The sequence below is a fragment of the Saimiri boliviensis genome, chromosome 2, assembly GCF_048565385.1.
Source record: "Saimiri boliviensis isolate mSaiBol1 chromosome 2, mSaiBol1.pri, whole genome shotgun sequence".
Lineage (NCBI taxonomy): Eukaryota > Metazoa > Chordata > Mammalia > Primates > Cebidae > Saimiri > Saimiri boliviensis.
This window is the reverse complement of record NC_133450.1, coordinates 142,216,924-142,231,225: the sequence shown is the minus strand read 5'-3', so window position 1 is coordinate 142,231,225 and position 14,302 is coordinate 142,216,924. Positions and strand designations below refer to the sequence as shown.

The 14,302-nt window shown below is 44.5% G+C and overlaps 1 protein-coding gene across 4 annotated transcripts in view; it reads right to left on the bottom strand.

The window, feature by feature from the left end:
* DDX31 (DEAD-box helicase 31) overlaps nt 1–14,302 on the bottom strand; it is a 78,776-nt gene that overhangs the window by 44,267 nt on the left and 20,207 nt on the right. For all 4 annotated transcript variants that reach the window (XM_003935913.4, XM_074394573.1, XM_074394574.1 and 1 more), the window contains exons 7-14: nt 14,222–14,266; nt 12,870–12,911; nt 11,827–11,891; nt 9,700–9,819; nt 9,461–9,567; nt 8,135–8,370; nt 7,189–7,365; nt 3,096–3,155 (exon numbers count right to left, since the gene is read on the bottom strand). In XM_003935913.4, coding sequence (XP_003935962.2) covers nt 3,096–3,155; nt 7,189–7,365; nt 8,135–8,370; nt 9,461–9,567; nt 9,700–9,819; nt 11,827–11,891; nt 12,870–12,911; nt 14,222–14,266 — 852 coding nt within the window. The remainder of the gene's footprint in view (nt 1–3,095; nt 3,156–7,188; nt 7,366–8,134; nt 8,371–9,460; nt 9,568–9,699; nt 9,820–11,826; nt 11,892–12,869; nt 12,912–14,221; nt 14,267–14,302) is intronic.

Here is a 14,302-nt window from a genome sequence, read left to right as displayed (position 1 = left end):
CATAAGGACATTCATTCTGGCCTTGTTAAAAGGATCTCGGGATGATAAATGAAAATGGCAAAAGGCATTAGTACAAACGGGGGAAAATCCCCACGTAACGATTAACAACACGATTCCTCTTTATCAAAAGAAGCCAGTTCTCCATCTGTCTCATCCTGAAGTGGCCCTCGTTCCTCATTAACACCAAGGAGGCTCCTGGAGAGCGTTCAGATAGCCTGGCAAGCAACAGGCTGCTTAAAAGGACGCAGAGTGGCAGCATCTCCCCCAACCCAGGCATGATCTATCACAGCGTGTGTGTCCCACGCGCCCCGCAGCTCTCAGATGCCAGAAGCGTCAGCTAGAGCAAACAAGCATGGCAGAAGGGGCAGAAACACCGAGAGGAAGCGAAGAACTTCCCATGACTGGGAACCTGCCCTCCTGTTCTGGCCCAGCTACTGAGAGAAACGAGCCCCACCCGCCTCTTCTCCAGTCATCTTTACTACAGAGCAAAGAGAGTCCACAGAAGATCAGCATGCTAGCGTGGCCTGTACTAGAAAATGAACAAAGACCAAGGGCTTTAGAGAAATCAGGCTGTGGGCAAGGGAGAGTTTTCATTACATGTGGCACCTGGCACTGGCAGGGTGCAGAGGGTTGGGGGGGTACTGTGCTTTGCCAAGACAATGGCGTTCTTTGTCTAGCTGATACCACGTGCCTGTAGGTATCATCAGCCAGACAGAACAAGGAAAGTGATCGTACGCTTTGATCTCACTGAGAATTGTCTGAAATATCTGAGAAAGAATCATCTTTTCCCATGAAGAGCTACTAAAAATACAAGCAACTGAACTTCAGATACCTGGAGTTTTCTTTGGGGCTTAGAGCTCCCCGTGTCTGTAAAGTGTTCGCCTACTAGGAGACTCAACAATTTCCGAGGGATAAATCCAGCATCTTATGGGTCAAAGATAAAATAATCTTTTCCTATCATAACCCAAACTCTACCACAAGGCTCCTTACTGCTTTCTATTTCAATACTGACGGTCTAGAACATTCACTTCTCAGATGACACCAGACAAATGAAAAACTTATTCCCAGTAAGTAAGTCTATTAATCTCTACCTCTCTGTCTTAAAAAAGACACACACTGGTAGCTCTCAACATCGAGTTTCTTGGGCCCCATCTATCGCCTCCAATTTGACCAGCAAAAATGCCAAGTGCCTACTGCGTTTGCCTGCCTGTTCTATGCTAGACACCGGGATAGAAATGCAAACAAATCTGTCCTTGTCTTCACGGCGCTGACGATCAGCTGGGAAGGCACCTAGGCCAGGTGGGATGAGCACTACGGTGAAGAAATGCAGGGTGCACTGGGACGGCCTCATGGGGAGGAACAGGGACTCCTGGGTTTCATTTCTCTTAAGACATAAAATGTAAGCAGAGACCTAAGGGTGGTTTAGTGAAAATCGTGATAGTGTTCCAGGCAGAGGAACTAGCCCGAATGAAGGCCCCAAAGCCAAAAGATACATTCAGGGTCTAAAAGAGAGGGCTGTTTTGCTGAAGGGTAAGCAGCAAGGGGGAGGAGGATGAAAAGAGATAAAGAGGGATCCGTTGCCACAAAGTATTGTTAGATATAATGAGGATTTTTGACAAATTTATTTTTCCTGCTTTTTTCTCTTAAGACAAGGTCTCTGTTGCTCAGGCTGGAAAGCAGTGGTGCAATCACAGCTCACTGTAGCTCGGCCTTCTGGGCTCCAGGGATCCTCCCGTCTCAGCATCCTGAGTAGCTGGAACTACAGGCACATGCCACCATGCCTGGCTAATTTTTATTCTTTAATTTTTTTGTAGAGACAGGGTCTTGCTATATTGTTACTCAGGCTGGTCGTGAACTCCTGGGCTCAAGTGATCCTCCCACCTTGGCCTCCCAAAGCGGTGGGACTGTAGGCATGAGCCACTGCACCTGGCCCATCAAATTTCTTTATTAGATTATTTGGAATTAATCTTCAGTACAGACCATGCATGAAGATGGCTTTAGAACAAGCTCAAGCATCTGACTCATGGATGGGCCTCATAAAGGGAAAGGCTTGGTCAGACACAGATCTCCTTAGGAGGCAAGTGTTCCATGGTTACAGCTCTCAGATCTGAATGAGTGTCAGCAGAGCCACTGTTTGCCTCACACACATGAGAACCGACACTGTGATAAGCAGGTTACCAACAAGCCCTCTTGCAGAAGAGTACACAAGAAACCATGCTGCACTCATACGGAAACTCTACACTTAGATAGAAAAGTCTCCATGGCCTTTAATACTGAATATGGAATACAAGTTCCTTAAAAAGTAACTGCATCAAATGTGGCCCAGATGGGCATTAGCTTAGTATCTTTCTTTCTACCCAGCACTTGTTCACTGGATTTACTACATTTATAGCACAATTCATTACTGTATATACAGGGACTTCTCCAATAACCCATTGGAGATTAAGTTACATCATCCAAGATGGCACAGAGAGGGCATTTTAATCTTTGGAGATAGCAACAACTACAGTAAAGTGAATCCCCAGAGCGGGGGAACAGTGAAGGTGTGAGTTTTTAATCTCAAAAGAGCACAAGAGGTGTGAGTTAAAAAGGTCAGTGCTGTGCTAGAGAAGGCAGCTACCCAAGACTGCAAACCCTGAGGCTGAGGAAGCTGGCCCTGAAATCACAGGGCCAATGATAGTCTGAGACAACAGCAAATAAAATCGGCCCAAATGCACCGGTTTTCCTTTAAGAAAAGGTGAGCAGAGGCAAGCAGAATCATTTTGTTGTGGAAAGACTTTCTCAGCTCTAATTACTCCCGATAGCTGTAATTTACAAGTTTTTGGTAGCTAGAAATCTCCAAGATTCACACATATTCAGACCAACAGCTGCCACTATTAGTGAGCAAATTGCCAAGTCTTCTGCACAGTGGTGGCTGGCTATCTGTGGCTCTGTCAGGTGACAAGAAAGAAGTGCAAAGAGGCCAGCCCCACCATGGGGCCCCTAGCGTTCCTGGGCCCTGTAGGGCTGACCACAGGACAAACAGGAGACAAAAAAAGTACACAGCCAATACAGAAATGTATCTGCCTTCGCATGGAAGACAGGATGATACGTACCGTGCAAAGAAGGACGCCTCTTCTGGAATGTGAAAATTCCTGAAACACTGCTGTTCTTTCCTACAAAAACGAGGAAAAATAGGGACTTACAACTCAGAGACAAACTCCAGGAAGGTAGGCTTAGATCTCCCTAGCTCTCCCCATCTCCTACTGCTAGAGCTGTTTTCAGGCACAGAGATGTTTGCCAGGCAAGAGGAAGAAGCGGATTCTTTATATTTTCTAAGATGACCCTGTACTTACAGGACCAGACTCGACGCTACAAGGATGAACTTTGAGGGTGCACATTTCTGGGAGACAGTACCAGGGTAGGCACACTCTCCAGGAATGGCCAAATACAAGAACAGGAGGGCACAAGTTACTACACGGAAGGTTCCAAACCTGTGTGCAATTTATTCTAAACTTTCTCCTACAAGTGCTCGGAAGAAATCAAGAATAACCAACCTTCTCTACAGGCAATTTTTTAAAAGATTAGATATTTATAAAACTATGTATTTTAACTGTAGAAAAACTTATATTTATGTTAAAGGAAGAAAATAAAATATCACTCAACGCAAACCACCACTACCACTAGGGACACGTTGCTGTTTCCCAAGACCCCTTTTGTGCATAATATAACTAAATATTCAGCTTTCCAAAAAAATGGTCACCTACTACTTATATTGTCAACATGCTCTTATATACCAACAGAGTATGAACATCTCTTCACGCCAGCAAGTATCCAAAGATCACATCATCTCTCATGGTAAAATAGTATTCAGCTAAATGGATGTACCATTATTTATGTGACCAACGTTGTATTACTGGCAATTAACGTTGTCTCTGATTTTTTATTTTTTTTATTTTTTTTTTTTTGTGACAGGGTCTCACTTTGTCACCCAGGCTCACTGTACAATCTCAGCTCACTGTAACCTCCACCTCCCAGGCTCAAGTGATCCTCCCACTTTGGCCTCCTGAGTAACGGGGACTATAGGCATGCACCACTATGCCTGGCTAATTTTTGTATTTTCTGTAGAGATGAGGTTTTGCCACGTTGCCCAGGTTGGTCTCAAACTCCTGACCTCAAGCAACTCACCAGCGTCAGCCTGCCAAAGTGTTAGGATTACGGGCGTGAGCCACCACGCCCTGCTGATATTTTAATGTTGCAATCAATGCTGTGATAAACATCTCTGTAAATAAGTCACTGTGTACATTCTTAAGTACTCCCTTAGGTTAAATTCCTAGAAACACACTTAATGAACCAAAAGGTGAGCATCCTAGAATGCTTTCAGTAAGAGCCTGCAATCACGCATTCAGTCGTGACACCTCTGCGTACTGGAGAGTTGGTTACATTTACCCGTCGGCAACAAATACAAAGAAAGAGAACCAAGCTACTCAAAATCTGGAAAAAGGTAAAGTCTCTGCTGCTTTGGCACAGTCACTCTGTACTGCGGCATGTCTTTCTGGTCTTTCATGTGCATAGATTTTGTCCATGGCTGGAAGCCCCGGGCACACCTCACTTAGTAAACCAGATAAAGACATAAAACAACAATCATTCATCAAGTGCTCACCATGTACCGGACCTTGGCGTAAGCACCTTACACATCTGAACTTCTCTAATCCTCACAACATCCCTATGTGTAGGTACTATCATCACTCCCACTTTCCAGAAGAAAAAAACTGAGGCACAGATGGGTTAAGGAACTTGCCCAAAGGACATGCACCCATGGTAAAGGGCCGGAATGATATTGAACGCAGGGAGTTGTGTTGCAGTGTCAGCGCTCAGACCCTCAAAAGGACAGATACATTCATTCAGTTTGCTGCATGGTCTTTATAAGGATCATTTTTAATGGCTACATTGTAGAATCAAAATCAGAAAAAATCAAAAAACGTCATAAAAGCTTATGAAACACCTTGAAGACCAGATATGATGTATTCAGATTTGGGGTAAGAAAAAAAGCCTAACAAACTCTTGGACTTTCATTATGCCTACCACGCACACAGTAACTTCTATCCAATGCTCATCAACTTATGCAGAACCATGCCAATCAACAAAGGAGACCATTCCAAGGCCACGTAGGATAGTGGCCAGGAAGATGTAAGTGGGATTGTTTCAGCTTAGTCTAGAATAAAAAACTTACCCCAATACTTACAAAATAAAACACAGGGATGCTATACCTCCTGTCTTCCACTGCAAAGGCTAAATACTTAATAAACAGCATCAATAAAATATAACGATTTTAAACTATAAAAAAAGAACTATTCCTGAAGGACAGAGAACAACAATAGTACTAATGGTGCCTAACATTTACTGAGCACTTACTGTGTGCTGTGTACAGAGAGCTCTGTCTGCATTAATTCAGTCAACCCTAAAGGAAGTACAATTATCACCCCCATTTTAGAGACATGGAAACTGAGTCACAGAGAGGTGAAATAGTTACCTGAGATTCCACAGCCAGTAAATGACAGCAGGACAAGAGCACAAGCAGTGTGCCCCACAGGGCACAGCTACAAACAGCATGCTAGACTATTCCCGTTACTATGTGAGACGAACATTATACTCTGTATAATGAAGCTACAGACTCTTGTGTGATGTATTACAGCAAATCCCTAGACCGTTCTGAGTCCACACCCAGCTCCCCATATCACCCCTGGATCGAAGCTATGGAACACCTCTAGTAAAAACAGAACCACAGGATTAGTAACAAAGCTTAAAACAAAAACAAAACACAAAACTATAAATGGTACTAAAAAAATAAAATCAACAAGTCTGATTCAATCAGTGGTCTGAAGGCAAAAACATGTGGCAAATAACCTGTGTCCTTGAGTGACCTTGAGCAGGTTTGCTTTTCTGGGCCTCCATTTACTTCATTATTCAAATTAAAGAGCAAAAGCTAAGAGGGGCTGGACTTATTTAGGAAGATGTCAAAGCTCTAGTGTCCCTTTCAGCTCTAGAAGTGTTACGATCTTTTAAGCTGGCTCAAGTCAAATCTCATTCTGATTTCCAGTTTTCGTTCTCATTTTCTATTTTCTTTCTTTTTGGTTTTGAGACAGAGTCTCACTCTGTTGCCAGGTGCTAGGCTGGAGTGCAGTGGCACAATCTCGGCTCACTGCAACCTCCGCCTCCCGGGTTCAATCAATTCTCCTGCCTCAGCCTCCCGAGTAGCTGGGACTACAGGCGCATGCCACCACGCCCAGCTAATTTTTGTATATTTAGTAGAGATAGGGTTTCACCATGTTGACCAGGATGGTCTCGATCTCTTGACCTCACGATCCGCTCGCCTCGGCCTCCCAAAGTGCTGGGATTACAGGCTTGAGCCACCGGGCCCGGCCGCTTTCTAATTTTCAAAGCTGCCTGGTAACCTCTCCTCTAGGTCAAAATGGCTCCTCTTTCCGAGTCTCACTTGTCCTTTCTTCCCCCATTCCAGCGAGCAAATCTCACTCCCACACTCCACCCCGACTCCCTAACAAACAGCCCAGTTAAGAGCAGAGGAATGCGACTCACACAACTAAGTCCCGAAAATCGGGGAAATGTTGTACTCTTCTTCCTGAACAGAAATCTCACTCTGCCGAGAAAGAACTGGGAACCCGAAGCCCCTTTGGTTCACAGTACCCTCTCCCAACCAAAAGTGTTCAGAGTGCAGCGCTGCGTCTTGTTGACAATGACAGCAGCCGTGCTCAGCAGTACCATATGGGATCCACAATTTAGCTCCATTAATGCTCTTAATTTGAAGACATCAAGCCCTAATTACACACTGGGTACTAAAAAGGCAAAACCCTTCCCTGGTGCCAGCTACTTAGTGGTACTCTGTTGCCTTAACAGCTGGTTGAGGTAGATTCAGGCCAAGTCGGGGCCTGTGAGCTCTCTCGGGTGGAAGAGAACAGCTCCTGGAGCAAAAGCGAATGGGAACAATAGACTGCCCTCGCCCACGTCAATCCTGCAGGGTGATCCCCTCGAGTTCCAGTGGGTCACCCATTTTCGTCTAATTCTTGACTTGCCCAGTGGAACGTGCAAGGGTCGTAGCCATTGCTGAGCCTAAAGAATGGTTTGCTGGACTCAGGTTTGTCCCCATGTCCACGTGGGGCCACGTCACTCCACAGGGAGATCGGTGCTCACCTCCTGCTCCATGTTGCCATGCAGTCGTAGGAATTTTAATCGCGTGGAGGCAGATGGCAACTGGCCTGATGCCGGGGCCCCTGAGCTGCTCAGCAGGGTCTGCAGGAAGAGGCTGTAGTGGAACTCCACCAGCTCGCAACTTGAGAAAAAGACAACCATCTTCTGGTCTTTCTCAAACTGTATCAACACAAAGGGAGGGAAAACCCACATATTTTAAGATTAGGTGACATTAAAACGAGTATTTCTCTAAACTACATGGTCATGCTGACCCCTACTTGGAAACAAAGGTGATTACTTTTGAATTATTTAAAAAAAAAAACACACACACAAACAGCAATACCCCACTCTATAAAGAATGCAGGAGAGGAAAATAACACAGCGATCATTTCAAACAGCTTTTCCTTATCTGACAAAAATAAACACACTTTGGAGTATAGCTATGTGGAGCTGCGTTCCTTTCACTCATCCAGGGCTTGCCACAGGCAACACAACCTGGCTGAGACCGCACATACGCAGAATATCCTGAAACTTCACCCTTCAGCCCTTCCACTCACTATTTTCCCACATCTCAGAGAAAATTATCACAGAAATCTAGTAAATAAATACACAAATGCCAAGATTCTTTGAGAAACATGAGCACAAGCCCCTAGGTCTGCCTGACATCCAGCTGTTCCCACCACCTGTGATGTTCCTAATGTCACAGGAGAGATATGGAGGACAGATTTCAAGCTGAACATCATGGCTATTACTCACCTCTGATTCTTTACCATAACCCTAAAACCTGACTGAAAGGACATCCATCAAAGTCCACCTCCGGAACACAGAGATAAGTTGGAAAACCTTCTCTGATTCCTGGTGTCTCAACTCACTGCTACGTAGCCTATGCTTAACACAAGAAAGCAGCCTTTCTTCCCTCGATCAAGTCGGCTCTAGCCCACAGTCCTACCTTGCATTTCTGAAGGATGAAGGCTGCTAGGCAGACGAGCCTCAGTTTGCTGGGAACCACAGTCACGTGCTGCTCGAGACTCTCTGGTATTGCAAAGCTGTCCAGCTCATCGCCAGCTGGTGGAGGGCAGACCTCCTGGACCACTTTGTCCTTTGGGTTCAACTGGTCATGGCTCTCGTCCAGGACAGAAATACTGACTGGATCATGCAAACTGATATCAGCCAGCCGCGTTACACCTTGCATAAAATGAGAAGGGCAAAGCGGATGACAAACACTGTAAAACTGGTCACCAAGCGTACGCCCCCCCCCACAGCAGGCACCCATGTATGTTAGGAAAGTCCCCATGGGTATCATCAAGTCCCAGCACTGATCTGCCCTAGTGCCAATGCGTGTGTTGCAGGGAGATCTACCAATCTCTTTCCATAGCCTAACAACCAGCCCACACTAACATTCCACGAACACTCACCTACAGAACAGCATCCACAGAATAGCAACAGATACTGTGCCCACCCCCACCTCCCATAAGGGTTCTTTGGTCAAGTAAGTTATGGCAAACCTTGGATTTCAAAGGTTTCACAAAAGCTTCTTTGCTATAAAGCAGCGCTCTCAGGGCCTTTATTGTGTTAATGTGCCCCGAAAATATCCAAGGAGGGGAACGTGGGGCATTTCTCAAACTTTTTTGACCACAGAATCCCTTTTTCACGAGCTATCCCTCCAAATTAATGTTACTTAGAACATGGAGAACAGTGCGGGGCCACGTGAACGGCATCTGGTCCATGCACACTGCAACGTGGCCTAGTAAACCACAGAAACCAGACGCGAGAACGTGAGCACTGCACTGCTGGTCAGACAACGACTCACTGCATGGGCGATTCTGGTGAAGTGATGCAACTTTTCTAAGCCTACCTGTTCCCAATTACAAAAGGGAGCTAACAATTTCCATCTTATATGGATGGAAGACAGAGAAGAGCTTCTTCAATAATACATTTGTTAAGTTCAATAGCTCTTTAGGAGGAAGAATGATTACATAAAAAATGCACTCAGATAACGACGCCACCATCTTCTGTGCAAGTGCAAAAAAAAAAAAAAAAAAAAAAAAAGACCCATGAAACCGCCAAGCCAACAGCAGCCAGTCTTTCCTCGTCCTCACCCGGGCCCTTTCTCCCTTTCCCTGTGCCCTTTCAGAGCTAGTCTTCGAAGGACGCGTCTCTCCCCGCCCCCACCTCCCTGAGGTTGAGAATCGCTGCAATAAACAACCGGAATTCAATCCAGGTCCTTCCTCTTCATTAAGAACAAAGAAGGTCCCATCACATCTTTTCAACTCACCTTCTGTGAGTGTTGCTGATAGCAAGACATTCTGTCGTTTTTGGCATTCAGCATTTACAGCATTAAGTATCACTGTGATGTCCTTTTCAAAACCCAAATCCAGGATTCTGTGGTTGTAATAAAAGAAATTTTTATCTCTGTGAAGAGCAAATGTGGTCTAAGGGGCTAGAGAAGTCGCAACAGGGAGAGCAGAAACAGCCCTTCCCTTCCACCTGTCACCATCCCGGGGCGAGGCTCACCTGTCTGCTTCATCAAACACCAACCACCGCAGCCGACTAAAATGAATGTTCTTTGTGGATTTTATATGATCCACAAGACGTCCAGGAGTTGAGATAAGGATATTTATTCCTTTGCGGAGTCTGTTTAAAATTATGTATCATAAAAGAAAGTAAATCAAACAAGGCTACACCAGTAGAAAACACAGGAAAAAGGCAAAAGAGGCAGACTCGTCTCATGCACAGTGCAAACATGCCACAGCCTGAAATCATGAAAAACAATGACAACTGGGTGGAAAGCTGTGCTCGAGCCTTTCCCTCTCCTGTGAAATGCAACTGTTAAGATCTGAAATTCCATTAAAATCACAAAACCTTGCCGGGCGCGGTGGCTCAAGCCTGTAATCCCAGCACTTTGGGAGGCCGAGGCGGGTGGATCACGAGGTCGAGAGATCGAGACCATCCTGGTCAACAAGGTGAAACCCTGTCTCTACTAAAAGTGCAAAAAAAAATTAGCTGGGCATGGTGGCACGTGCCTGTAATCCCAGCTACTCAGGAGGCTGAGGCAGGAGAATTGCCTGAGCCCAGGAGGCGGAGGTTGCGGTGAGCCGAGATCGTGCCATTGCACTCCAGCCTGGGTAACAAGGGCAAAACTCCGTCTCAAAAAAAAAAAAAAAAAAAAATCACAAAACCTTAACCTCGGAAGGAATCATAACTACATAAGCCAGTGCTCTTTATCTGATTCATAAATCCTTTCTAGAACCTTCCAAAGAGATTGTCATCTAGCCTGTTCTTGAAGGTTTCTGTGCCAGGGAATCTATCATCTGAGCAAGTTAGCCCATGCCAATGTGCTCCAATTGCTAGGACACTTTTTTCTTACACTAAACCCTTTATGTAACTTCCATACAGCGGGGCTCAGCTTTGTCCCATGGGTTATATACAATAAATCTAATTTCTCATTCCCCAAACAACCATTTTCCTATTGTCCACAGTAATAAAAGCCTCCAATTTTTAACACATTTTTTTTCTTTGTAGAGACGGAGGTCTTGCTATGTTGCCCAGGCTGGTCTCAAACTCCTGGTCTTAAGTCAACCTCCTGTCTTGGCCTCCCAAAGGGTTGGGATTACAGGCATGAGCCACTGCACCCAGCCTAGCTGGGGATATTTTCCAGCTTCCCTTGCAGTTAAGTATAGTCATGTTTCTGTTTTAGCAATGGGATAAAAGGGTAAAGGGAACACGTCAATCACACAAGCACCTTCAGAGGGAGCAGGTATGATCATCTCTGTATCTGCTGGCAGGAAATTAGATGCAATGGCTGGAGTGCCTGCAACTATCTACGACTATGAGGTAACCTTAAAAATAGAACCCTTCCACAGTGGCACAAAAAGACAGAAAGAGCAAGCTTGAGCCCTGACACTGGAGCGCCAGGCCAGCCTTGGACTGGCTCCGTCAGATTTCTTAAATGTGAAAGAAAAATGAAACTCGTGTATTGTTTGTGCCGCTGTTATCTGTTATTACTGTTATTATTTACAGCTGAGTTGAACCCTAACCAATGCTTTGAGGCTTTAGGCTTCATATTTATTCCTCAGTTATAGACTACATACATCATTATTGAGCACTAATTATTAAGCTCTAATACAATAAAAATATTTTCAAAAGAATGAAGCAATTTGAGATTTACTTGTTGCAACAGTTTTCAACTAACACCCACTGCAAATCCTAATAAAGGACGCAATGAACATACGTGATCGTAAAAAGCAAGTTGCAAAGCATTATCTAAGTTTATGGTCTTGCTTTTGTAAAAGCAAACAACGATACCCCAAACTCTCAATGTACACAAAAGCGAGTCACATCCAGGTGGATGTATACTAAACCAGGAACGCTGTGGGGCATCTGGGAGGTGGGCGTTAAGAAGGTGACAGCACTGTTACTAGCAACATTGGAAGGAAACCGGTTTGTAGTTTAATATTTTTAAAAAACAGCACCGTCTAGAGGTGACCACTCCCCACTGACTCAATCTGTCCCTGTGCACCGGGAGTAGGAAGCAGAGCCTGAGACAAAGCCCTCAGCAGGGTTAGAAGGACCCAACCTTACCGAATAGGAAGGCAGGACAAAGAGATTCATGAAGGAAATAACCAACGAACCTCTCCCTACCTGGCCTTTTCTGATTTTCTCTTCTCTCCACCCATTAACACTCCGGGCACAATCCAGGTGAATGGCTACAGAAAGACAGCAGACCACAGTCAATGCAAAGCCCCCTTTACTAACATAAGACACTGATTCCAAATTCCCTTTCCTTAAAAAGGCATGAGAAAGAACTGAAGCTTCCCATTGTATAAGGTGTAATTGTGCAGACGCAATCCCCAGGCATTGCCACACCCATGTTCACTATCAGCATTAACTTGAATTACAGGTCTATAACCAGCTTCTACCACAGTAAGAGAGAAATGTGAGCTTCTTAAATCATTCAAGTAGCTTCCCTGTCTTTCCCCACAGAGCCTGAACTGAAAACACATTCTGGCAAGTCTATTGCCTTTTTGAGGGTTAAGATAAAAGCCAAGCAACACCCTTCCCTACTCTCCACCCCTAATAAAAGGAAGGATGGATCAATTCCTGATGTAATTTGGTGAGCTGGCAGGCTTTGACTCTGCAGCCTTCACTCTGCTTTCTTAAACAAACCCTACTTGCAGCTTTCTAAGTTGCTTTCCACTGGACTGCCATCAGGTTGTATCTGTGAATTTCTGCATGTGGCCTGCTAGTGACTACGATGAACCAATTGTAGGACTTTATGCACCAGGAATCACTGAGAATCCAGCTAAGCTAGAAGCTGGCAGCTTTAGATCAGTAAAAACCTATAAACTACCTAGAGCAGGCGTCCCCAAACTTTTTACACAGGGGGCCAGTTCACTGCCCTCAGACCGTTGGAGGGCCGCCACATACTGTGCTCCTCTCACTGATCACCAATGAAAGAGGTGCCCCTTCCCAAAGTGCGGCGGGGTCGGGGGGCCGGATAAATGGCCTCAGGGGGCTGCATGCGGCCCGCGGGCCATAGTTTGGGGACACCTGACCTAGAGAAAGCAGAGATATACAGGCAAAAGGAAATGACTCTTATCTCTTTAAAAATAAAGAATAAACTAGTATATTGGATCCTTCCTCAAAGTCAGAAAACAACATAAAATGCTCATGGTTTGCCTTACCTTAAGCAGTTTCTGGACTGTGTCAAAGCTTTGTAGAGCCAGCTGCAAAAATTTTAAAAGTTAGAGATGATGAACAGGATCCCCTTTTTCCTTTCTTTCTTTTCTTTTTTTTTTTTTTTTAAGACAATGTAATGTGATTAGGATCCAAACTTGGACCTCAAGTTAAGATTTAAGAAGAAAATAATCCTACACACAGAATCTACTCTGAAAATACACCTTGTTCTTAGACTGGTTCTGCAACCTGTCAGTTTGGGAAAAGAGTGTAAAGACATCAGGTCTAAACCTTGGAAATACACAAAAATAGTGTTTTGTGCTCCCTCTGCTGGCTCAAATTCCCAGAGTGCCACACAGAGAAGTTCAAGTCTGTAGTGCACAAAAATGTAAGGGGATGAAACGAAGTGACCTGAATTTGACTCTCCTTAGAAAGAGAAAGAATATAGTTATGTATGCAGGGTAAACCAGAATAGTGGTTCAAAATGCTAGTCTCTGGGAACTTCACTCTAAAGGTGCAAGGACCGTATTCTACAACTGTGCCAGGGTATCTGGGAGATGGTCACTCCTCAACTTTCTATCAATAAAACAAAGCAAACCAACAAGTCCATTAGAGAACAAAGCAAGTGAAAACTAAAGTCGGCTACAACTACTGACGACCTTCAATGCCTCATACGGAATCCCGTTCTCAAAGGATGAATATACGGTTTCCACATATTTAGTATTCATGAAGCATCCTAGAGAAGTAGCAACTTTGCTGCTATAAAAATTTTAATAGCTTCTGTGCCTGCTCCTTCATTGGACTGAGCAGAGACAGGGCACTGCAGGCTGTATAAAAGGCTGACTTCAAATCTCCATCTCTGTGATCAATTCTCTGTGAGGAAGTGATTAGCATTTGATATAGAAACCAGATACCCTAATCTGAAGTTGTCTCCGTAGGCAAATAAAATAGATCAGATAGAAGAGATTTCTACCAAGAAAGAAGAAAAATATTGAAAAGTTTAAGTTTTTTTTTTTTTGTAGCAGTAGCTTCTTAAAAAAAATAACGGTTCATTTTCAGAGCGAGCTGCTTTTGGTTTTGAATTCAGCTGCAAAATTTTTCTTTTCTTTAGCAATTGAACTCAAAACACTATTAAACAGACATTTAATAGTGTCACTGGTTTCTAGACAATAAGAAAATACTTTTCCATACTTATGATTCTCAGAGCCTACTTGAATTTGTCTCCTTGACAAGAACCAGAAGGATGGTTTCCAGGCAAACGGAATTGGTGTGCAGTGGTTTGTGCAGCAGGAAGACAAATTCAACAGGACATCAGTGAAAACATGTACCTAAAACCTGCCCCGAAAGGGAGCCTGCTTACCTCTCTCGTTGGCACGAGCACCAAGACATAGGGGCCATCCCTGCGCTGTTGACACAAAGAAAAGAAATGCCATGAGCTGGG